Source organism: Ranitomeya variabilis, chromosome 5 (assembly GCF_051348905.1).
Source record: "Ranitomeya variabilis isolate aRanVar5 chromosome 5, aRanVar5.hap1, whole genome shotgun sequence".
Taxonomy (NCBI): domain Eukaryota; kingdom Metazoa; phylum Chordata; class Amphibia; order Anura; family Dendrobatidae; genus Ranitomeya; species Ranitomeya variabilis.
The window spans coordinates 556148660-556172863 of NC_135236.1; the positions used below are offsets into that span (position 1 = coordinate 556148660).

Sequence of the window (24204 nt, forward strand, 5' to 3'; positions counted from 1 at the left end):
TAACGTGATAGAAAACAAATACAGAGGGGGAAAAAATACATTATTTGTGTTTCATTCTACTGAAGCTAGATACATTATTTTGGTTGGTAGAAAGAGATGCAAGGGGAATACACATAGCAAAGGATTAGGGGCTGTCAAAGGGGTGCTCTAGTGAGTCAAGTACATCCCTTACATCCTTTTGAAGGTGTCACACAAGATGCAAAGTGAGGGGGGAAAAAGGTGATACAAGTGCTTGAGAAAGAGATACTTTAGTGTTTATGGAAAGCCATACCGCACAGTTGTGGCTTCCGAGAATTCTATTATTTTAACTTTAAAAACAGGATCATTACTAATTCCTAACCAGAGATCTCATCTTGCCTTGGTAACTTTATTAAGTCCGATTACATGACCTCTGAGACAAGGCAGGATGGGGAGAAAAGATCACCAGTACTGCGATCCTGCTTGTGAGGAGGAGGCAGGTACATTAATCCGTAACAGTTCCCAGTACATCGAGGTTTATTATCTGATCGATGTTATAAAATAGAACATCACATGCTGGTAATGGGCATGTGCCAATTTACACTTATTTACACAATGGAAATCAAGTCAATGAATTAAAAAAGTAGACATAAAAAAGGCTGATTAAAAACGGAACGGTTGACACTTTGCGTCCAATACCGATCTGTAGTTACTAAGAGTTCCTTGGCTGTGTTCTTGGGTTACCAGAAAAATATAATGATTGGAAGTTTAAAGAACTTGATTTGAAATCGAACTTCTACATAATCGGTCAGTCTGTACACATTATATTATTGCCTAGGTCCTAGGATGATCTACGTTAGAATTCTGGTGACTCAGAAGTAAAAGAATGTAGGTAAGAAAGTGGTTAGAAACAGTCGTGGCAAAAAAGAAGTGTGAAAAGGTAAAGTTCATTACTTGCATCCCAAGAATGAAAAAATAAAATAAAAGAGTAAAAGCACGGGAAAGGTTACTTCTCTTTTTCAATAAGAAAATTGCCGAAGACTGTTACATCATTAAAATCCCTCAAACGTTTGTGACAGTGCAAAATAGAGAAGCGGGGAACTAGAAGTCAGTTATATGGGCTAAAAGTTTATTGGCGAGTCAGAGAAGAAGGAAAACGTTGGAAAGTGCAGGCATCACTGTGCCACATTGAAAGTGGTTTTCTTCAGGCTAAAATTGGTCCAATTTACGGCCACTTTCTGACGTGTTTGTTTGGCAGAATCCAGACAGAACCTGAAAGGGAACAAGAATTCGTGAGGACAAAAAATAATTTACCTCTTCCCATAGTCTGGAAGAGCTCATTTACATAAAGTGATTAAGGATGACTTCTCAACGAGACATCTGATATAGGCTCACAGGTAGGACTTTTCCCAGCAGTATATAGCCTGTATGGTCATATTAATGTGGAGACCGATTCCCTTTAAACATCCCCCCCACCCCAAACCTGTTTTCTCCTTCCTGACCAGGCCAATTTTTACAATTCTGACCACTGTCACTTTATGTGGTTATAACACAAATGCTTCAACAGATCCCACTGATTCGGAGACTGTTTTTTCACGACATTGTACTCCATATCAAACTAATTTTACCACTATCATGACTTGCATTTGTGAAAAAAATGGAATTTTGGCAAAAACGTTTAAGTTTTTAAACATAATGTTTATGCCCTTAAATCAGAGTTATGTCAAACAAAATAGTTAAAAGGAACCTGTCACCCCCAAAATCAAAGATGAGCTAAGCCCACCAGCATCAGGGGCTTAGCTACAGCATTCTGTAATGCTGTAGATAAGCCCCCGATGCATCCTGGAAGATGAGAGAAAGAGATTAGATTATACTCACCCAGGGGCGGTCCCGCTGCGGTCCAGTCCGATGGGCATCGCGGTCCGGGGCCTCCCATCTTCTTACGATGACGGCCTCTTCTTGTCTTCGTGCTGCGGCTCCGGCGTACTTTGTCTGCCCTGTTGAGGGCAGAGCAAAGTACTGCAGTGCACAGGGAAAGGTCAGAGAGGCCCAGCGCCTGCGCACTGCAGTACTTTGCTCTGCCCTCAACAGGGAGATAAAGTACGCCTGCGCCGGAGCCACAGCGTGAAGACAAGAAGACAATGTTATCCTATGAAGATAGGAGGCCCTGGACCGGACCGCCCCTGGGTGAGTATAATCCAACGTCTTTTTCTCATCTTTCAGGATACATCGGGGGCTTATATACAGCATTACAGAATGCTGTAGATAAGCCCCTGATGCTGGTGGGCTTAGTTCATCTTCGATTTTGGGGGTGACAGGTTCCCTTTAATAAATAACATTTCCCACATGCCAACTTTCTTTACATAAGCACAATTTTTAAAACTTTTTTTGGTTAGGAAGTTAGAAAGGTTAAAAGTTGACCAGTGACTTCACATTTTTCCAACAAAATTTCCAAAGCCTTTTTTATGGTATTACAGAAAATACCTAAAAGTGACAACATTATAGAAACTGCACTCTTCAAGGTGCTCAAAACCACACCAAAGAAGTTTATTAACCCTTCAGGTGCTTCACAGAACTGAAGCAATGTGGAAGGAAAAAAAAGTACACAACTTTTTTTTCTTAAGGGTAACAGGAGAAAACGAACCTCAAAATTTGTTGTGCAATTTTTCCTGAGTATGCCGATACCCCAACTAATAGGTACGTCCAAGGTTGTGAAGGGGTTAACAGGCATACGTGTGACACAGCTCTGGCCAGGCAGTTTGCAGGAAGGGAGCACAGCATAGCGGACAGTGCTATGAAAGGAAGAGAGCTGATAGAAGGGTTTGTAATGTGACACAGAAACTCAACTGTGCTGCCCCTTCCCCACATAGACCCTAATTGAAAGGTGTTACATCAGTGCTCCAATCTCCCAGTACTTTCTAATCATGTACGATGTTAGACCATGAAAATAGAGCTGTATTACATCTCACACACTGAGAAACCTAAGCTATTGTGGGGGAGAGGGGTGGGGTTCTTTTTTGCTGTCTTGTTGCCTGCTTATGATTGGGCAACCCATACAGGAGGAAAAAGTACACGCCCCCAGTAAAAAAAAAATTATATCAATAATATTTGTCAAATCCAAGTGGGTGTTAAATTATTTGGCACCTAAAGAGTTGATTGCTAATATCTCGCAACGAAATGTAAAAAAAACCCAAAGCAAATAGAAATGTTTTATTCTGCTTTGCAACCACTATTACATTGTGTGGCCAAGTTCAACAGAAAAAAATGGTGAAAGGTCCTCTTTAAGAATGTCTTTAAAGATAGTGTTTAGATCAATAAAGCAAAGTTGTTGTTTTTTTAGGTCAAGACCTTGCCCAGACGATCCTTAAAGTCAATATGGAACCATTATCACTTTACAAAAGACAGTGATATTTTTCATATTTGCTTTTGTTGTGATTTTGGTCCAATGCATCTTTTTCAAAATGCAGCATATGCAGCATACTTTGGGTCTGGCATTATTTCATAGGATAAAAATGATAGTAATTCATAGTGGTTGGTTTGTTTACAAGCAAATAAAGTGTATGTCTGTGTGTTTAGAATAAAAGGGTTGTCCCAACACCTATTTGGAGAGGAGGGAATGACCCATTTCTAATAGCCAGAGTGAAAAAAGCATAGCCTAGAGTGACCATGCGCTCTGCCAGTGTGACCTCAACTCGCTTTATGTTAATAGGATTTTCTAATTCTTTGACACACAGTGATACTCACCTTTTAAAATACTCTACTTCTCTGTCAATTTCATCCATTTCCTTGCCATCTAAATCTTTTGGAAGAAACACGTCGTCTACAAGAAAAGGAAGAATAATTAACAGTTAATTCACACTGAGTTTTCTACTGCATTTCTCCTTCCTACTCTCTTCATGTAATCTAAAAGAAACTGACACTAAAGAACTAGCGGGAACAATACAGCGAACATATTAAAGAAATATCAAATAAAAAAATGAAAACAATGCACATCCTTTACTTTCAATCTCTAGGCCACAGATGAAGCCTAACCTGTCCTGGACCATATAGAAGCCAACAGGATATTGCCGCTGACAGGTGAACTATTTCATTTGTGTTTGCCAACTGGCTCATCCTGGCATTACTCTGTAACCAAGTTGTCAAGGGCAAACCGCTCTTTTGTTACCACCTAGATAACAAGCATAAATTACGCTTAAAGAAGCACTCCGGCAGTTTTTTGCACATACAATGCTCACCATAACTATTATCTCATTTTCATTGATTTCAGTTAAATCTATACATCCCCACCTTCATTATAAGGTCATGTGATCCCCAGTCTGACAACCCATCCAGTACGTGCAATAATGTGTAGACAGGAAGTCAGTCTGACTTCCTGTGAACTACAGGATGACATCATCATCTGGCTGTTCTCAGACGGGTCCTCTCGTCACAAAGCTGTGCCCTACTTGTCCCTATGTCCTTCCAAGCAGCAACAGATATAGGTGAAGAAATGGTCTAAGGCTGGAGTCTCACGAGCATGTAACATCTGATCTGAGAGCATCCTACCCAATATGCTATTGACCCCCGGCTCCTGCTCTGCTGCGAGCATGTAACATCTGATCTGAGAGCATCCTACCCAATATGCTATTGACCCCCGGCTCCTGCTCTGCTGCGAGCATGTAACATCTGATCTGAGAGCATCCTACCCAATATGCTATTGACCCCCGGCTCCTGCTCTGCTGCGAGCATGTAACATCTGATCTGAGAGCATCCTACCCAATATGCTATTGACCCCCGGGCTCCTGCTCTGCTGCGAGCATGTAACATCTGATCTGAGAGCATCCTACCCAATATGCTATTGACCCCCGGGCTCCTGCTCTGCTGCGAGCATGTAACATCTGATCTGAGAGCATCCTACCCAATATGCTATTGACCCCCGGCTCCTGCTCTGCTGCGAGCATGTAACATCTGATCTGAGAGCATCCTACCCAATATGCTATTGACCCCCGGCTCCTGCTCTGCTGCGAGCATGTAACATCTGATCTGAGAGCATCCTACCCAATATGCTATTGACCCCCAGGCTCCTGCTCTGCTGCGAGCGTGTAACATCTGATCTGAGAGCATCCTACCCAATATGCTATTGACCCCCAGGCTCCTGCTCTGCTGCGAGCATGTAACATCTGATCTGAGAGCATCCTACCCAATATGCTATTGACCCCCGGCTCCTGCTCTGCTGCGAGCGTGTAACATCTGATCTGAGAGCATCCTACCCAATATGCTATTGACCCCCAGGCTCCTGCTCTGCTGCGAGCATGTAACATCTGATCTGAGAGCATCCTACCCAATATGCTATTGACCCCCAGGCTCCTGCTCTGCTGCGAGCATGTAACATCTGATCTGAGAGCATCCTACCCAATATGCTATTGACCCCCGGGCTCCTGCTCTGCTGCGAGCGTGTAACATCTGATCTGAGAGCATCCTACCCAATATGCTATTGACCCCCGGCTCCTGCTCTGCTGCGAGCATGTAACATCTGATCTGAGAGCATCCTACCCAATATGCTATTGACCCCCGGCTCCTGCTCTGCTGCGAGCATGTAACATCTGATCTGAGAGCATCCTACCCAATATGCTATTGACCCCCGGGCTCCTGCTCTGCTGCGAGCATGTAACATCTGATCTGAGAGCATCCTACCCAATATGCTATTGACCCCCAGGCTCCTGCTCTGCTGCGAGCATGTAACATCTGATCTGAGAGCATCCTACCCAATATGCTATTGACCCCCAGGCTCCTGCTCTGCTGCGAGCATGTAACATCTGATCTGAGAGCATCCTATCCAATATGCTATTGACCCCCGGCTCCTGCTCTGCTGCGAGCATGTAACATCTGATCTGAGAGCATCCTATCCAATATGCTATTGACCCCCGGGCTCCTGCTCTGCTGCGAGCGTGTAACATCTGATCTGAGAGCATCCTATCCAATATGCTATTGACCCCCGGCTCCTGCTCTGCTGCGAGCATGTAACATCTGATCTGAGAGCATCCTACCCAATATGCTATTGACCCCCAGGCTCCTGCTCTGCTGCGAGCATGTAACATCTGATCTGAGAGCATCCTACCCAATATGCTATTGACCCCCGGCTCCTGCTCTGCTGCGAGCATGTAACATCTGATCTGAGAGCATCCTATCCAATATGCTATTGACCCCCGGGCTCCTGCTCTGCTGCGAGCGTGTAACATCTGATCTGAGAGCATCCTACCCAATATGCTATTGACCCCCGGCTCCTACTCTGCTGCGAGCATGTAACATCTGATCTGAGAGCATCCTACCCAATATGCTATTGACCCCCGGCTCCTGCTCTGCTGCGAGCGTGTAACATCTGATCTGAGAGCATCCTACCCAATATGCTATTGACCCCCGGCTCCTGCTCTGCTGCGAGCGTGTAACATCTGATCTGAGAGCATCCTACCCAATATGCTATTGACCCCCGGCTCCTGCTCTGCTGCGAGCGTGTAACATCTGATCTGAGAGCATCCTACCCAATATGCTATTGACCCCCGGCTCCTGCTCTGCTGCGAGCGTGTAACATCTGATCTGAGAGCATCCTACCCAACATGCTACTGACCAGGAATGCCACAGCTCATCATGAATTAGACAAGCTGGGGTGTCATACCCCAGTTCCAGCACCGCACATTTTGGCAGAGCTGGCCAAAACCGACGTAAAGACGCCAAAAGGCACAACATTTTTGCACAATTCCGCACTGTGCAAGAGTTATTCAAATTTTCTAAGCGATCTATGCCAGAATTCGGTCACAATCACATTGATAAATTAGGGTGTAAATGATCAGAATTTTCAACTCCCCCACAAAAATTAAATTATCAGAAATAAAGAACATAAAATATTAACCCCTTCATGACCTTGGGATTTTTCGTTTTTCCGTGTTCGTTTTTCACTCCCCTCCTTTCCAGAGCCATAACTTTTTTATTTTTCCGTCAATTTGGCCATGTGAGGGCTTATTTTTTGCGGGACGAGTTGTACTTTTGAACGATATCATTGGTTTTACCATGTCGTGTACTAGAAAACGGGAAAAAAATTCCAAGTGCGGTGAAATTGCAAAAAAAGTGCAATCCCACACTTGTTTTTTGCTTGGCTTTTTTGCTCGGTTCACTAAATGCTAAAACTGACCTGCCATTATGATTCTCCAGGTCAGTACGAGTTCATAGACACCTAACATGACTAGGTTAATTTTTACCTAAGTGGTGAAAAAAATTCCAAACTTTGCTAAAAAAAATAAATAAAATTGCGCCATTTTCCGATACCCGTAGCGTCTCCGTTTTTCATGATCTGAGGTCGGTTGAGAGCTTATTTTTTGCGTGCCGAGCTGGCGTTATTAATGATAGCATTTTGGTGCAGATACGTTCTTTTGATCGCCCGTTATTGCATTTTAATAGAAATGTCGCGGCGACAAAAAAAAGTAATTCTGGCGTTTCGAATTTTTTTCCCGCTACGCCGTTTAGCGATCAGGTTAATGCTTTTTTTTATTGATAGATCGGGCGATTCAGAACGCGGCGATACCAAATATGTGTAGATTTGATTTTTTTTTAATTGATTTATTTTGAATGGGGCGAAAGGGGGGTGATTTAAACTTTTATATTTTTTTTTTTATTTTTTTCACATTTTTTTAACTTTTTTATTTTTTACCTTTGCCATGCTTCTATAGCCTCCATAGGAGGCTAGAAGAAGGCACAACCCGATCGCCTCTGCTACATAGCAGCGATCTAATGTTCGCTGCTATGCAGCAGAATTGCAGGTGTGCTGTGAGCGCCAGCCACAGGGTGGCGCTCACAGCTACCGGCGATCAGTAACCATAGAGGTCTCAAGGACCTCTATGGTTACTATTCTGAAGCATCGCCGACCTCCTATCATGTGACGGGGGTCGGCGATGCGCTCATATCCGGCCGCCCGGCCGAATGCGGTAGTTAAATGCCACTGTCTGCATTTGACAGCGGCATTTAACTAGTTAATAGCGGCGGGTGAATCGCGATTTCACCCGCCGCTATTGCGGGCACATGTCAGCTGTTCAAAACAGCTGACATGTCCCGGCTTTGATGCGGGCTCACCGCGGAGCCCTGCATCAAAGCAGGGGAGCTGACCTCGGACGTACTATCCCGTCCGAGGTCAGTAAGGGGTCAACATATTGAAAAAAAAAAAGTTTTTTTAAAAATACATTAAATCTGAAAGATCAATAAATGGGAAAATACTACAACGCACCAACTAAGCTACCGGGTTTATCTGCCTTGTTTCTGCTTCTTCTGGCTTTGCTTTTATGACTACTACTGGATTTGACATCAGTCCTCTCACATCCACTTGGTTCAATCTTATCTTTTTCAGGCCTAAAATTAACACAGTTCACAGTGTCTGGTCCTTGTCTTGAAATGTCCTCATTTTTTTCAAGGAGGAACGTTTGTTGGGCTTTTGCTCCTTGTGCAGGTGTCTTGGCCTCTTCACTCTGAGACTCACATTTTCGTGTCTGGAGGCTTTGCTTTTTGCTCTTCTTCACACGACTTCCAGTTACTGACTGACCCTGAAGTCTCTGATTCTCGGAGCTGGAAAGAACCGTGTCTTGAGAAGATCCAGATGTTTTGTCCGGACTTTGTACCAATGCAGAGTTCATTTGAGACTGAACCCAGATCATGCGGGAAAGATTCGGTACAGCACTTAATCTCTTAACTATACCATTTTCTGCAGGTTGTGAAGAAAGGTTGTCTTCTTCTTCTGACAGTTTTGCTTCTTTTCCCTTTGAGACACTGAGCGTAAGAGGTGTCAGATCCAGGTCAATCTCTTGGAAATCAGAAGAACCATTAAGGTGTGACAGCAGGTTTTTCTGCTCCAGCACAGCTGCTTTTTTTGGGAAGTCATTGACATCAAGGTTCAGATCATAGACACTAAAGCTGGCTCTAATAGAATCTTTGATGGTATTCTTGATCTCTTCAAGACGACTGGTCAGAAAGCTGTTCACCCTTTCCAACTCAAGCTGAGGCCATTGGAGTAACTTTTCCCCAGAGGATGGAGCATCTGCTTCTTCAACATTCGAACAATGAAGATCAGTTGATTTCTGGCCACTAGCCTCCTGAAGGGCTTTCGCCTATAAAAAGTGTAGAGAATCAGTAAATAGATTTTTATTAAATGTCACCAATGGCCTTCAATTACCCAAAAACAGACCCCCACTCACTTCACAAATGCTTCTGGGGTATGTAGTGAATGCCCATAGTGAGAAGAACTCTCACCAGTGAGAGGAGATCTATTCACTGGTAGCTTTCTTGCATTATACATAATTACTATCCACAATACATCAGATGGGTATAATAGACTACCACTACCACTACTACTACTACTATACACTATATATATATATACTATATACTATATATACTACTATACACTACCACTAGTTCATTTAGACAGCCCTTATAACACTGAATTTTTCATTCTGTTAAATGCAAACACTGGAAATACTCCTAATGTGTATACTTAACACATTATATACACATATTATATATGTATACATACATACACACACATACATACACAGACACACCCCTACACGCAGAGAAACAAACGTTTCCATATAACAGTCATAGCAGCTTGCACCTGTTCACAGCTGCTTTACTCTTTTGGAGATGCTGGGCAGAGAGAGATCTCCCTGTCTCTATACACACACTTTGATACTAGATGACACATTATGGAATAGTGCAATCAGAAAGTGTTTCCATACCGCCAAAAAAAACCCCAAAGACCCCATGGCAGGACTCCATCATATTAATGGGGGAGGGTGTGAGTCGATCAATCCATTTAACCCCTTAGTGACGGAGTTAATTTTGACCTTAAATAATGACCAGGCCAATTAATTTTTTTTTTTTTTAAATCTGACCAGAGTCACTTTCTGTGGTAACTCTGGAACGCTTAACCGGTTCCCAGTGTTTCTGACGGATTTCTTGTGACATATTGTACTTTGTGTTAGTGGAAAATTTGGTCGATATGATTTGCGTAAATTTAAGAAAATATTGAACATTTGACAAAAAAAAAAAAAAATTGGCAAATTTGAAACTTTAAAGAGGTTGTCCACTACTTGGAAAAGTTCTTCCCGTACCCCTCGCTTGGCCCCGATAACATAATAAAGCTTAAACCCATCTAACTTGAGATTCAGTTGAAAATATTTATTCATTAAATAAAACATAAAAATGATCATTCTAAATCAAAATTAATATCCAACAGAGATCTGGATTTAGAATGATACTTAAAATCAAAATGGAAAACTAAATTACAGGCTGATCCAACTACAGAGAAAATGTCTCAAGACATTTGGCCTCCACATGCCTATATGACCTACCTACAACGCCTGGGCATGCTCCTGATGAGGCGGCGGATGTTCTGAGCGATCTCCTCCCAGACCTGGACTAAAGAATCAGGCAACTTCTGGACAGTCTGTGGTGCAAATTGGCATTGGAAGAAGAAACAAGACATGATGTCCCAGATGCGTTCAATCAGATTCAGGTCTGAGGAACGGGTGGCCCAGTCCATAGCTTCAATGCCTTCATCATGCAGGAACTGATGCCACACTTCAGCCACATGAGGCCTAGCATGGTCATGCATCAGAAGGAACCCAGAGACTGCGTCTGGTCTCACGATGGGTCTAAAGATCTCTTCCTGGTACCTAATGGCAGTCAGGGTACCTATGGTTAGCACACGGATGGCTGTGCGGCCCTCCAAACAAATGCCTCCCATACCATTACTGAACCACTTCCAAACCGGCCACGCTGGGGAATGTTGTAGGCAGCAGAACGTTCTTCACTGCGTCTCCAGACTCTGTCACGTCTGTCACATGTGCTCAGTGTGAACCTGTTCTCATCCGTAAACAGCACATGCCACCAATGTTGAATATGGCAATCTTGTTATTCTCTGGCAAATGTCATTCGCCCTGAACAGTGTTGGGCTATAAGCAGAACACCCACTTGTGGATGTTGGTCCCTCATACCACCCTCATGGAGTGTTTCTGATAGTTTGATACAGGAAAGATATAGATCTTGATACAGTGTTAGCCAGTGGATAGTAAAATATTTAGAATGAAGAGTCCTCAGTAGTTGATACCTTTTAATGGCTAACTGAAAAGATGGTAACAAATTGCAAGCTTTCGAGATTACACAGGTCTCTATCAGGCATAGACTAAAAGAAATTCTGAATAATCACATTTATGCACAACACATCACAGAAAAAAAAAAAACTGAAAAAAACATGGATAAGACAGGTGACATGAAGCAGAATTACCATGAGTGATAAACAGTTATGTCCATAAATATTGGACCAGTTCTTAGATAAGGAGTGTTTTATTGTCCTCTGATTGGGGTCTGGTTCTGTTGTGATGACCCCACATGGTCTGAGGGGCAAATTCCTTAGTTCCTTAGTTGATGTAAAAAGACAAATCCATGCGACACATTCATTCCTGAACTAAGGTCATTATCAGTTTATATTCCCATATTCTTCTGTATCTGAGATTTGAAGCTACCTTTTAATACAAGTAATTTCATGTCCATAATGTTATGATCTGGGAGACAGAAATGGGAGACAGAAATGTATTGCCACAGGTAGGCCCATTCTTTTTTCTTTTATTGTATGGCGATGAGAGTTCATCCTTGTTCTCAGTTTCTGCCCTATCTCCCCTACATACAGACCCCCAGATGGACATTTAGTACAAATGATTAGGTACACCATATTAGAAGTGAAGCAGCTGAAAGTAGCTGGTATCTTGTAGTCCTGATGTGAATTGGGGATCTTTATCTTGTCCGTGGTCATTCTAAATGGACAGATTTTAAATTTTTTGTCATTGCAAGGAAAAATGATAATTACTTACGGGTAATTTGATTTTCCAGAACCATGACAGCACCGTACGTGAGAGACGGCATCCGCCCCAGGAACAGGAAACCTGCAGCAGGGATAAAAGAATGGGGCGGCCCCTCTCTCCTCATTTTTTTTTTTCAGAGTATGGCAGATGACCGCTTTGTTAGTACACACTTGTATATTATATTCATTTTGTATAGCTCCTTCATTAGTTTCTATATACACATATATCCTTTATATATATTTTTACTCATATGTGTTAAAGGGGTTTTGTTTTTTTGTGTGTGTCACACAACCATCACCAAGATAGGGCGGGAATTAATGCGGTGCTGTCATGGTTCTGGAAAATCAAATTACCCGTAAGTAATTATCATTTTTTCCCTTCACTATGACAGCACAGTACGTGAGAGGAAGAAATAGAAAGACTCCTAGGGTGGGACAACAGCAGATAGAACCTTTCTCCCGAAAGACAAGTTTGATAGACCCAAGTCTAACCTATAATATCGGAAGAAGGTGGAGGGTGAAGACCATACTGCCGCCCTACAAATCTGTTCCACCGAAGCGTTAGCCCTTTCCGCCCAGGATGTGGCAACCGCACGCGTGGAGCGAGCCTTAACACCCTGTGGGGGAACTTGGCCAGAAGAGGAATATGAAAGTGAAATAGCACGCAACCACCGTGCAATAGTTGCCTTTGAGGCCTTTTTTCCCCGGTTTGTCCCCTGGAAGGCGACAAAAAGGGCTGATGACTAACGCCAAGATTTTGTAGCTTCTACAGGTCCTTCTCAAAAAATTAGCATATAGTGTTAAATTTCATTATTTACCATAATGTAATGATTACAATTAAACTTTCATATATTATAGATTCATTATCCACCAACTGAAATTTGTCAGGTCTTTTATTGTTTTAATACTGATGATTTTGGCATACAACTCCTGATAACCCAAAAAACCTGTCTCAATAAATTAGCATATCAAGAAAAGGTTCTCTAAATGACCTATTACCCTAATCAACTAATTAACTCTAAACACATGCAAAAGATACCTGAGGCTTTTAAAAACTCCCTGCCTGGTTCATTACTCAAAACCCCCATCATGGGTAAGACTAGCGACCTGACAGATGTCAAGAAGGCCATCATTGACACCCTCAAGCAAGAGGGTAAGACCCAGAAAGAAATTTCTCAACAAATAGGCTGTTCCCAGAGTGCTGTATCAAGGCACCTCAATGGTAAGTCTGTTGGAAGGAAACAATGTGGCAGAAAACGCTGTACAACAAGAAGAGGTGACCGGACCCTGAGGAAGATTGTGGAGAAGGACCGATTCCAGACCTTGGGGAACCTGAGGAAGCAGTGGACTGAGTCTGGTGTGGAAACATCCAGAGCCACCGTGCACAGGCGTGTGCAGGAAATGGGCTACAGGTGCCGCATTCCCCAGGTAAAGCCACTTTTGAACCATAAACGGCGGCAGAAGCGCCTGACCTGGGCTACAGAGAAGCAGCACTGGACTGTTGCCAAGTGGTCCCAAGTACTTTTTTCTGATGAAAGCAAATTTTGCATGTCATTCGGAAATCAAGGTGCCAGAGTCTGGAGGAAGACTGGGCAGAAGGAAATGCCAAAATGCCTGAAGTCCAGTGTCAAGTACCCACAGTCAGTGATGGTGTGGGGTGCCATGTCAGCTGCTGGTGTTGGTCCACTGTGTTTCATCAAGGGCAGGGTCAATGCAGCTAGCTATCAGGAGATTTTGGAGCACTTCATGCTTCCATCGGCTGAAATGCTTTATGGAGATGAAGATTACATTTTTCAGCACGACCTGGCACATGCTCAAAGTGCCAAAACCACTGGTAAATGGTTTACTGACCATGGTATTACTGTGCTCAATTGGCCTGCCAACTCTCCTGACCTGAACCCCATAGAGAATCTGTGGGATATTGTGAAGAGAAAGTTGAGAGACGCAAGACCCAACACTCTGGATGAGCTTAAGGCCGCTATTGAAGCATCCTGGGCCTCCATAACATCTCAGCAGTGTCACAGGCTGATTGCCTCCATGCCACGCCGCATTGAAGCAGTCATTTCTGCCAAAGGATTCCCGACCAAGTATTGAGTGCATAACTGAACATTATTATTTGATGGTTTTTTTGTTTGTTATTAAAAAACACTTTTTTGATTGGACGGGTGAAATATGCTAATTTATTGAGACAGGTTTTTTGGGTTATCAGGAGTTGTATGCCAAAATCATCAGTATTAAAACAATAAAAGACCTGACAAATTTCAGTTGGTGGATAATGAATCTATAATATATGAAAGTTTAATTGTAATCATTACATTATGGTAAATAATGAAATTTAACACTATATGCTAATTTTTTGAGAAGGACCTGTATGTATTGAAGCAGGCAGCGTCTGACATCAAGACAATGGAAGGTTTGTTCTCCCTGGGATTTTGGTTGAGGAAAAAATTAGGGCAAAATTATTTCCTGGTCTCTATGAAATTTTGAGTTGACCTTTGGAAGGAAGGCCGGGTCAGTTTTAATAACCACTTTATCATCCTGAAAGGTAGTGTAAGGGGGGTTCACTGAAATAGCTTGCAGCTCGCAGGTATGTCTGGCTGAAGTTAAAGCAACCAGGAGGACCGTTTTCAGGGTTAAGGCTTTTATTGAAATGGAAGCCAGAGGCTCAAAGGGGGAAACAGTTAGGGCATTTAAAACTAGATTAAGATCCCAGGGAGCCACCTTAGGTAACAATTTTGAGGGTCTGGATGTAAAGGAGGCTCGGATGAACCTATAGACCCAAGGGTGATCAGCAAGGTTTTGATCAAACAGCGCACTCAGGGCGGAGACTTGCACCTTTAAGGTGCTAGTAGAGAGCCCCCTCTCTAACCCTTTTTGAAGAAATTCTAGAATTTCTTTTACCGCAATTTCTTGGCTCAATTCAGACAATTGTCGCCCCGAGAATTCCAGGAATTTCTGCCAGATTTTTGGGTATTTTTGTGAAGTGACCTTTTTTCTGCTAGCGAGCAATGTGGTCACTATAGGGTTTGAGAATCCTTTTGCTAACAGGAGCCCCCTCTCAAGTTCCAGGCGGTGAGATGTAGCCTGTGTACTTGGGGGTGTTGCACTGGTCCCTGGTGTAGGAGATCCAACGTATCCGGAAGGATCCACGGGTCCGAGATAGACATGCGTCTGAGCCACGTGAACCATGCCCTTTTTGGCCAAAAGGGCGCTTATAAGGATTACTCGTGCCTTGTATTCCCGAATTTTCTTGAGGACTGTCGGGATTAACGGTATCGGGGGAAATGCATATGCTAGATGAAAGTTCCATCGGTACAGAAGCGCATCTACTCCCTCCGGGTTTTCCCTTGGGTTCAGAGAATAGAACTTTTTCACCTTCCGATTTTCTTTTGTGGCAAATAAGTCTATTTCTGGAATGCCCCAGCTGGCACAGATTTTCCCAAATATTCCCTGGTTCAGGGACCACTCTCCTTGGTGTAATATGGGACGGCTTAAGAAATCGGCTATTTGATTCTCTGACCCTCTTAAGTATGTTCCTGCTAAGGAAAGAAGGTTGTTCTCGGCCCACATGAACAGTTCTTTGGCCTCTGCCGTAAGGGATGCTGATCTTGTGCCCCCTTGCCGATTTATGTAAGCTATTGCTGTGTTGTCGGACAACACTACCACATGTCTTCCTCGTATCCTTTCTCCTATGTGTAGAAGTGCTTGCCTCACTGCCGTCAGTTCTTTTAGATTTGAAGATGCTGCTCTCATTGAGGCCCCCCATTGACCTTGTAGGACCTGACCCTCCAGATGTGCTGCCCACCCCCATGGGCTCGCATCGGTAGTTAGGATTACTGGATTCCGTACTAACCAAGGCACCGCTTTGCTTAAATTTTCCACTCTCAGCCACCATTCTAATGAGTCTTGAACCCTTGAAGATAGAAGAATTTTCCGATTCAGGTTGTATGGATTCTTCGTTTGCTCGGCTAGTATCTGCCATTGTAATTCTCTTGTGTGGCTTTGTGCCCACCGGGTCGCCAGAATCGTTGACGTTAGGACACCTAAGAGCGACATTGCATTCCGCAGTGAAATGGGCTGTCCTAGTTAGAACAGCTGTATCTTCTGTTGTATAGCTTGGATTTTCCTCTGTGGGAGGATTTTCCTCCTGCTTGACCGAATCCAATAGAATCCCCAGGAATTCTTGAGTTTGAGCTGGGATCAGTTTTGATTTCTTTAGGTTTATAATCCAGCCTAGCTTGGTCAGTACCTCCAGTACTCTTGCGACTGCTTTTTTGCAATTTTCTTCGCTGTTTGCCACTACCAAAAAATCGTCCAGATTGGGTACTAGTATTATGTCTTCCTTTCTGATGAAAGATGCTACTTCGGAAAATGATTATTGTAAAAATACAGGGAGCTATAATTACCCCGAAGGGAAGGCATTGATATAGCAGATAGGTGGGAACTTTTGCAATGTTCACTAGTCTTAGGTATTGTTGGTGTTGGCCAGCAATTGGCACACGGTAGTAAGCATCTGTTAGATCTATTACTGCCATGTAACAGTCCGGGTCGAGAACTTTTATTGCCGTTCTTAGAGTCTCCATTTTGAAACTTTCCACTTGAATATAGCGGTTTAGTGCTTTCAAGTTGAAAATTGTTCTTAACGAGCCATCTGGCTTTGGCATAAGGAACAAGGTGCTGTAGAAACCTTTCTCTATGTCCTGATGGGGTACTCTTATTAGGACTCCTTTTTGCATGAGGAGATGAATCTCTCTCTCTAGTTTGGCCTGATTTTTTCCCAACACTTGGGTCATTTTCATGAGATTCAGTGGGGGGCTGGAGAATTTGAAATTTAGGCCTTCCGATACTAGGCTGATTACCCAATGAGACGCTGGTAATGCTGCCCAGTGATGGACAAACCATCGGAGTCTTCCCCCCACTGGGATCCTGGCGTCATTGATGTTTGGGGTCAGGTGTGGGGGGAGGTTTATTGAAGAGGAATCCTCTCTCTTTACAAGGTCTACCCCGTACCGACCTATCTTCTGAACGGCCACGGCCTCCTCTGTATCCGTACCTACGAAAGGATGAACGAGAGGTCTCCCATCGGCGCCTAGGAAAGGAAGGAGGCGGAAAACGTTTTTTTCTTATCCAATGCTTTTTCTAGAATCTCATCCAAGGATTTACCAAACAGATATTGTCCTTCACAGGGTACTCCACAGAGTTTAACTTTAGATTGGAAGTCAGCCATCCAATTCTTCAGCCATAATGCTCTACGTCCTGAATTGGATAAAGCACATGCACGGACGGCACCTCTGACAGAATCAATCGAAGCATCGGCTAGGAATCTTGCTGCGCCCTGTAGGGAGGGTAATGCTTCAAGTAGTCTCTCTCTCTCGGGCATTTGTTTATATTCTGAACACTCAGTTCCTCCAACCACGTAACCATAGCACGTGCTGTGCAAGTGGTGGCCACCCCGGGTTTAAACGACCATATCGCTGCCTCCCAAGCAGACTTCAGGAAAGCATCCGCTTTCTTGTCAAGGGGATCTTTTAGGGGTCCCATGTCCTCAAATGGTAACGCCACTCCCTTAGAGGTGCTAGCAATGGCTGCATCCAATTTAGGAGCCTTTTCCCACTTCTCACAGACCTCTTCATCAAAGGGATATTTGCGCTTCAATGCCTGAGGGATAGATATCTTTTTATTGGGTTTTTTCCATTCTCTTTTGATTAGATTTAAGCTATCATGGAAAGGAAAAAAAATTACGCTTTTTCCCTTCCAAATTGCTGAACATAGTGTCCTGGATTGATCGCGGATCTTTAGGGGTTTCTACCCCCATGGTCGCCCTAACAAGTTTAAGCAGTTTCCCGATATCTTCAGATTGAAAATAGGAGTGGCCATACTCCTCATCCGAGGAGTCCAGATTAGAGGCATCAGAAGGGGTTAATTCTCCCGGTTCTTCTGCTGAATCTATATCGGACCCTTGTACACTTGTTGGGGAAGGGGGGAGGCGGGACTCCTTTTGTATGGTGTTTTAACTGTTCTTTAACAGTTGTTTTATCTTCCTCCCGTATAATCAATTTTATATTTTGTAACAGGGAAGAAGACTCCTCTGCCATCGTTTTATCAATACAGGGCTGGCAGATTTTTCTTGCTGTACAGCCTAGGGAGAGTTTCTTTGCATAGCGCACAAACCCTATTCTTCTGTTTGGAGGTGGCTTTTCTTCCCTAAAAGACATAGTGTAAAGGACATCAGAATGTGTGGTTCGCCTTACAAAGGCACTCACCCCTCCAGGACCCTGGGTACCCCGGTAGCTTGTGCCTCCTCACTCATCCTGGGTGCAGGCACCGCTGGCGTATCAGGATCCACCGGCTCAGCCATTTCAGCAGGCAGTGTTTAGAGGGCACACCGATGTCCAGCAGTAAAGGCTTTGCTACAGCGGTGGGACTTTCACTTTCCGCTTGTTATATGGTAGGAGCGGTGTGCACGCCTCTGGAGCAACTTCCGCCCGGAAGTGTCCAGCACACCGGCTCCCCCGGCGTGTGACGTCACTCCCGAGCGACCGGAAGTCGTCACCTTCCACTTCGGCGCCAGCGTCAGTGAAGGACACGCCCCTTTTTCCCCCGCACCAGCCTCCTGCCCAGAGCAGACGCCGGGGAGTCCAGCAGGGGGATGAGGCGCGGCACGCAGCAGCCTTCACCCCGACAGCACCGTACGAGATGCCGCCGAGTACGGCCACCCCCCGCCGCGGACCTCAGCCTCCGGACTGGTAATCATCAGAGGGAGATCCCTCCGCAGGTAAGAGCTCTGCCGCAGGCATCCACCTGCAGGAACAGGAAACCAAAAACTGAGGAGAGAGGGGCCGCCCCATTCTTTTATCTCAAAATGCAGGTTTCCTGTTCCTGGGGCGGATGCCATCTCTCAAGTACGGTGCTGTCATGGTGAAGGGAAAAGGTACCTGCAGGTGTTGGAGAGGACAGGGAGCTTTTGACAATGATGCTTGTTAGATTTGGGGGCTGCCTAAAACACAGTAGTGGGGGGTCTGGAAAAATGTATTGTAAGCGGGCATCTTTTTGTAGTAAAGGTTGTAATTTCTGTGCAGCTCCCCTTAGCACCTCCAGATTTGGATTGTAGGTGACCACTAGAGGCACCCGGTTGTTTTCTTCTTTAGCTTTGTAATGTAGGAGGTGATTCCTTGATATTCTGGTGGCTCTTGTAATCTTGTTTTGAATTGTTCTTGGATGGTAGCCCTGATTCAAAAAGGTCTTTCTAAGGAGACCAAGGTGTTCATCTCTATCCATTGGGTTGGAACATATACGATTGTATCTGATGGCTTGGCTGTAGACAATGGAGTTTTTTATGTGTTTTGGATGGAAACTGCCCCATTTAAGGTATGTTGGATAGTCGATTGGCTTCTGATACAGGGATGTTTCTATTTCATTGTTCTGCAGCTTAATGATGGTGTCCAAAAAGTTAATTTCAGTGCAGGTGTAGTTGAGTGTCAAGTTGATGGTAGGATGAAATTGATTAAACTGTTCATGGAACGTCTTTAGCTGTGGCTCAGACTCCATCCAGATGATTAAAATATCATCAATGTAGCGGTAGTAGGCCAGGGGCCTGATGGGACATGAGGACAAAAAGTCGCTTTCAAGTTTGGCCATGAAAAGATTTGCATACTGTGGCGTTATTTTACTTCCCATTTCTGTGCCGGTCTTCTGTAGATATATCTTGTTGTCAAATTCAAAGTAATTGAGGGTGGAGATTAATTTTATGAGTTTCAGCACAGGATCAGCATCAGTCCCTGTTTTCCAGGAAGAATTTGCAGGCATTTAATTCATCCTGGTGTGGGATATTGGAGTACAAAGATTCCACATCCATGGTGGCCAGGATGGTTCCTTCTGGTAGAGGACCTATTGCTGATAGTTTATTCAGTAGGTCAGTTGTGTCCTGAATGAAGCTGGGTGTATCTCTTACCAGTGGTTTAAGAATACCTTCTACACATCCAGATACCTGCTCAGTAAGGGTGCCCACACATGAAATAATTGGTCTTCCTGGATTTCCAGATTTGTGGATTTTGGGAAGCATGTAGAATGTCCCTGTTCTTGGACTTCCTGGTATCAGGTCATCGGCTCTTATGGATTCTTCGGGCAGACAAGATACTAACTTGTTTAGTTCCTTGTAATAATCCTGTGTAGGATCCAACTCCAATTTTTTGTAGTAGCGTGACCATAAGTTGTCTGTTTGCTTCCTTCATGTATAGTCTGATGTGTTCATGAATACATTTCTGTCTACCGGATCATAACATTAAAACAGAACCAGACCCCAATCAGAGGACAATAAAACACTCCTTATCTAAGAACTGGTCCAATATTTATGGACACAACTGTTTATCACTCATGGTAATTCTGCTTCATGCCACCTGTCTTATCCATGTTTTTTTCAGTTTTTTTTTGTGTGATGTGTTGTGCATAAATATGTGATTCTCCAGAATTTCTTTTAGTCTGTGCCTGATGAAGAGACCTGTGTAGCCTCGAAAGCTTGCAATTTGTTACCATCTTTTCAGTTAGCCATTAAATGGTATCAACTACTGAGGACTCAATTCTAAATATTTTTCTGATAGTTTGAGCAGACACATGGATGTTAGTGGCCTGCTGAAGGCCATTTTGCAGTGTGCTGGTCCTGAAGCTGGGTTGTTGCCCTCCTACGGCCCCCTCCACGTCTCCTAGTATCTGCTCCATGCTCTGGACCCTGTGCTGAAAAACAGCTACCCTTCTTGCCACAGCTCGCATTATTGTGCCATCCTGGATGAGCTGCACTACCTGAGCAACTTGTGGGTTGTAGACGCCACCTCACGCTACTGTACCTTTAGGGGTGAGAGCAATGCCAAAATGCAAAAGTGACCAAAACAAAAGTCAAAAAGGATGAGAACAGAGGAATTGTCTGTGGTCACCACCTGCTGAACCACCGCTTTATAGGGATGTCTTGCTAATTGCCTATCATTTCTCCCTGTTGTCTGTTTGATTTGCACAACAACATGATACATTGATTCACAATCAGTGTTGCTTCCTAAATGGATAGGTTGATTTCACAGATGTGTGATTGACAGGTACATTGTGTTGTTTAAGTGTTCCCTTTATTTTTTGAGCAGTGTAGATTTAAAGGGCCCCTAAGGCGCCTAAACAGCAACTGTCCCCATTTTGGAAACTACACCCCCTCAAGGATTTTGTTCAGGGGTATAGTGAGCATTTTGAACCCAAAAGGTACTACATAATTTGATAACATTAGGTCGTCATATTGAATATTTCATTAGGTGTTGAGCGCAAGTGCTTGGTACTTGAGTTGGCACTGGGTGCTCCGCTATTCACAGAGTATCGTGGGTGCTCGAGCGACATGCTTGTGTCTCCGCCCCGCATGTTTTGCAGCCGTTAGACACCCAAAAAAACATGTGGGGATTGCCTGTGTAAGGCAGGCAACACCCGCATGTTTTTTCAGCTGTCTAACAGCCACAAATATGCGGGGCGGAGACTCGAGCACCTGCGACACTTGGTGCATGCACTAGCACCTGATGTAAACTCGAGTAGCAAGCACTTGCGCTTAACACTAGTCATAGTCATTTTTTTACTTTTGAAAACTCCCAAGCCCCAACCCTAATGGCAAAGAAGGAAAGAGATAAAAATTATAAAATCAATTTAAAAAAAAAATAATCTGACTAAGGGGATGACACACTAATTATTGGCTTTTGATCACCGATAGACCCTATCATAGTGATCAAAAGAAACAAATAGGAAAAATATCTGCTGCTGCCGGCCAATCGCAGCAGGCGCACTACGCCTGCCATCTTTTTCCAGGAAGAGGAAGCGGAGAGCCGGGAGGATGTAGCAGAAGGGCCCGTGGGATAGCAGAGCTTGGGGACATCATTTCTCTCTCCTCTGACATATATATCATGTCAGAAGAGAGAAAAAATTATTTTAATAGCAGACAATTTAAAAAAAAAAAAAACGTGATCACAGTTATTCATGGAATACATGATCAGGAACGGAAAAATCTGGTCCTAATCATGTCCTCCAAAGTCTCAGCTACCCCGGTAGCTGAGACCCCAGAGATTTTTGGACTCTGTAGGGTGTTGTACACTTATTCCCGATCACAGTTTAAAAAAAAACGATGACTGAATGAGGCCCCTTAGCAGCTGTCATTTTAATGCACATCGGTGATCATTAAAAGGTTAATGTATGTGCAGTGAAAAATAAAAAAGATGCAGTGTGAAGTTACCATATACTTTTTTTTTTCCTTTTTACAAGACAACCATTTGGAATCTTTAAAAAGGGAACCTGCCAGCAAGTTTTTGCCACCTAGTCTGAGAGAAGCATAATGTAGGGACAGAGACCCCCCGATTCCAGTGATGTATTATTTATTGGTCTACTCAGTGTGGCTTTGATAAAATCGCTGATTTATCAGCAGGAGATCATCATTAGAGGACTAGTAAACCTGCTGACAGGTAATACTTTATATTCATGAGCTCTGTGTAACCGCACCCACACCACCGATTGGCAGCTTTGTGTGTACACTGTGCATAGGCAGAAATCTGCCAGTGATGAGGGTGGGGTTATACAGCGCTCCGCATTAGAGAATTGCGAGATCTGAAGCAGATAAAACAGGGCTTTTCTTAAAAAAAAAAAAAAAAAAAAACCAGCCCAGTAAGAGACATCACTGCAATCAGGGTCTCTTTCTACATTATGCTCCTACCAACCGGGGACAATGTTCTAGTCATTGTCCCTACAGTGCAAGTAGCATGCTGAAGACCATTTGTTGAGAGCTGAGGGTTAACATCCAAATGCATACAGATCTCTAAGAACAGGACATAACTAGTACACCAGTCAATAAAAGGGCAGAAGTCAAGTCATTGGTTTCCAGTTCTAAGAATGTTAAGTAACGCTGCGCTCTTATATGAGCCCTTCTTCGCTCCTTTACCTTTTTCTTTAACTTGTGTCGCGCTCTCTTGGCTGCTTTGTTGCTGCTAACGTTCTTCGGTTCGGTGCGGTTGATAAAATCTAGGAGTTCATCTACGTCACGATGGTCCACGGCCTGCTCCCCAGCAAGATGCCTTTTCTGTGGTACCTCTTCTTTCCTCTTGGTTAGACGGGATCGAAGTTTCTCACGCATCTCTGGGTAATTTCGACTAGTTGGGGCTGGAGGAGGCTTAAAAGGACAGCAAGAAATTAATACATTAATAGGATTTTCAGTTTGTACATCTTTTCACATTTACAGCTCACCCAGGTCACTAGGTTCACTTCAAACTGTATATATTCAAAGAAATGGTGAAAGCAAGGGTCCTGTCTAACTTTGGCGGGAGATCGTAGCAAGCTGCAGGTGTAGGTTGCATCCACAGACTATTAATTTTGTTTTCTGAAGACTGGTTTGTGGGTCTTTAACCTTAACCCCTTCTTGACTGTCAGGTATGGGTGTATGGAGCGGGCCCAGGAACAGAGCCTGCACTATACCCAGTAGATGCCAGCTTAGCCAAATAGTCGACAACTGCCTGTATCAGCAGCGACAAGAGATAGCTTCAATCGCTGCCGTTCAACCATCTCAACGGTAATCGCGGTTTTCATTTTTTACTTCCTAAATCAATAGCACTCGTGAAAATAAGAAACCGAGCAAAATATCGTATTAGAGAAATCTGCTTCTCTCTCAGTCAGGACTGATCTCATTCATTATCAAAATTATCAATGTTCGGAAAAAAATAATCTGTATTCAGTGAACACAAAGTTACCTTACTGACATAGGACCTTATCAGCACCAACTGCCTTCTCATGTGGGAGGGGGAGGAGGAAGGAGGAGCCTGGCCTCTAGCCCCTCCCCCTCATCTTCCTCTTTAGACAGAACTTTATGAGCAGCAACAGCCATGTTCGATCTCAGTGATGGGAAAGTCGGTCTTCACTGAATAGATTTTACCTGAGAATTCTGCAAGCAAATGATCAATCCTGACTAAGAAAGAAGCAGAAATATCTGATAAGATTCATTACAAAGTGGCTTATTTTCAGATATACTATTGATTTATGAAATAAAAGTTAAAATGATGGTTACTCTTTAACCCTTTCCCGACTTTGGACGTACTCAGTACGTCATGGTCTGGTAATTACGGACCTTGGAAGTACTGAGTACGTCCAAGCGATTCTGCACGCACAGAAGCAGTGCGCATGCGATTGCCGCTGGGTCAGCTGATTCTGACACTTTAACAGTCATTGTGTGGGCCAAATTGATGCCATGACATCATCAGTCACCAGGCTACGGCAAGCCCCTCAGTCCATGCGCAGAGCACAGTCTAAGGGGCTTGTGCCTGGGAAAGACCCATAGTAGGATAGTAGGACAAAGTAAAGAATTTAAAAAAAAA

At 43.7% G+C, this 24204-nt stretch overlaps 1 protein-coding gene across 1 annotated transcript in view; it reads right to left on the reverse strand.

Moving 5' to 3' along the window:
* Positions 1-1066: 1066 nt before the first annotated feature.
* The window catches only part of FAM193B (family with sequence similarity 193 member B), a 77705-nt gene continuing 54567 nt past the window's right edge, over positions 1067-24204 (reverse strand). Inside the window, exons 7-10 of the mRNA XM_077265945.1 lie at positions 22782-23009; positions 8210-9083; positions 3703-3778; positions 1067-1230 (exon numbers count right to left, since the gene is read on the reverse strand). Coding sequence (XP_077122060.1) covers positions 1134-1230; positions 3703-3778; positions 8210-9083; positions 22782-23009 — 1275 coding nt within the window. The 3' untranslated portion in view covers positions 1067-1133. The remainder of the gene's footprint in view (positions 1231-3702; positions 3779-8209; positions 9084-22781; positions 23010-24204) is intronic.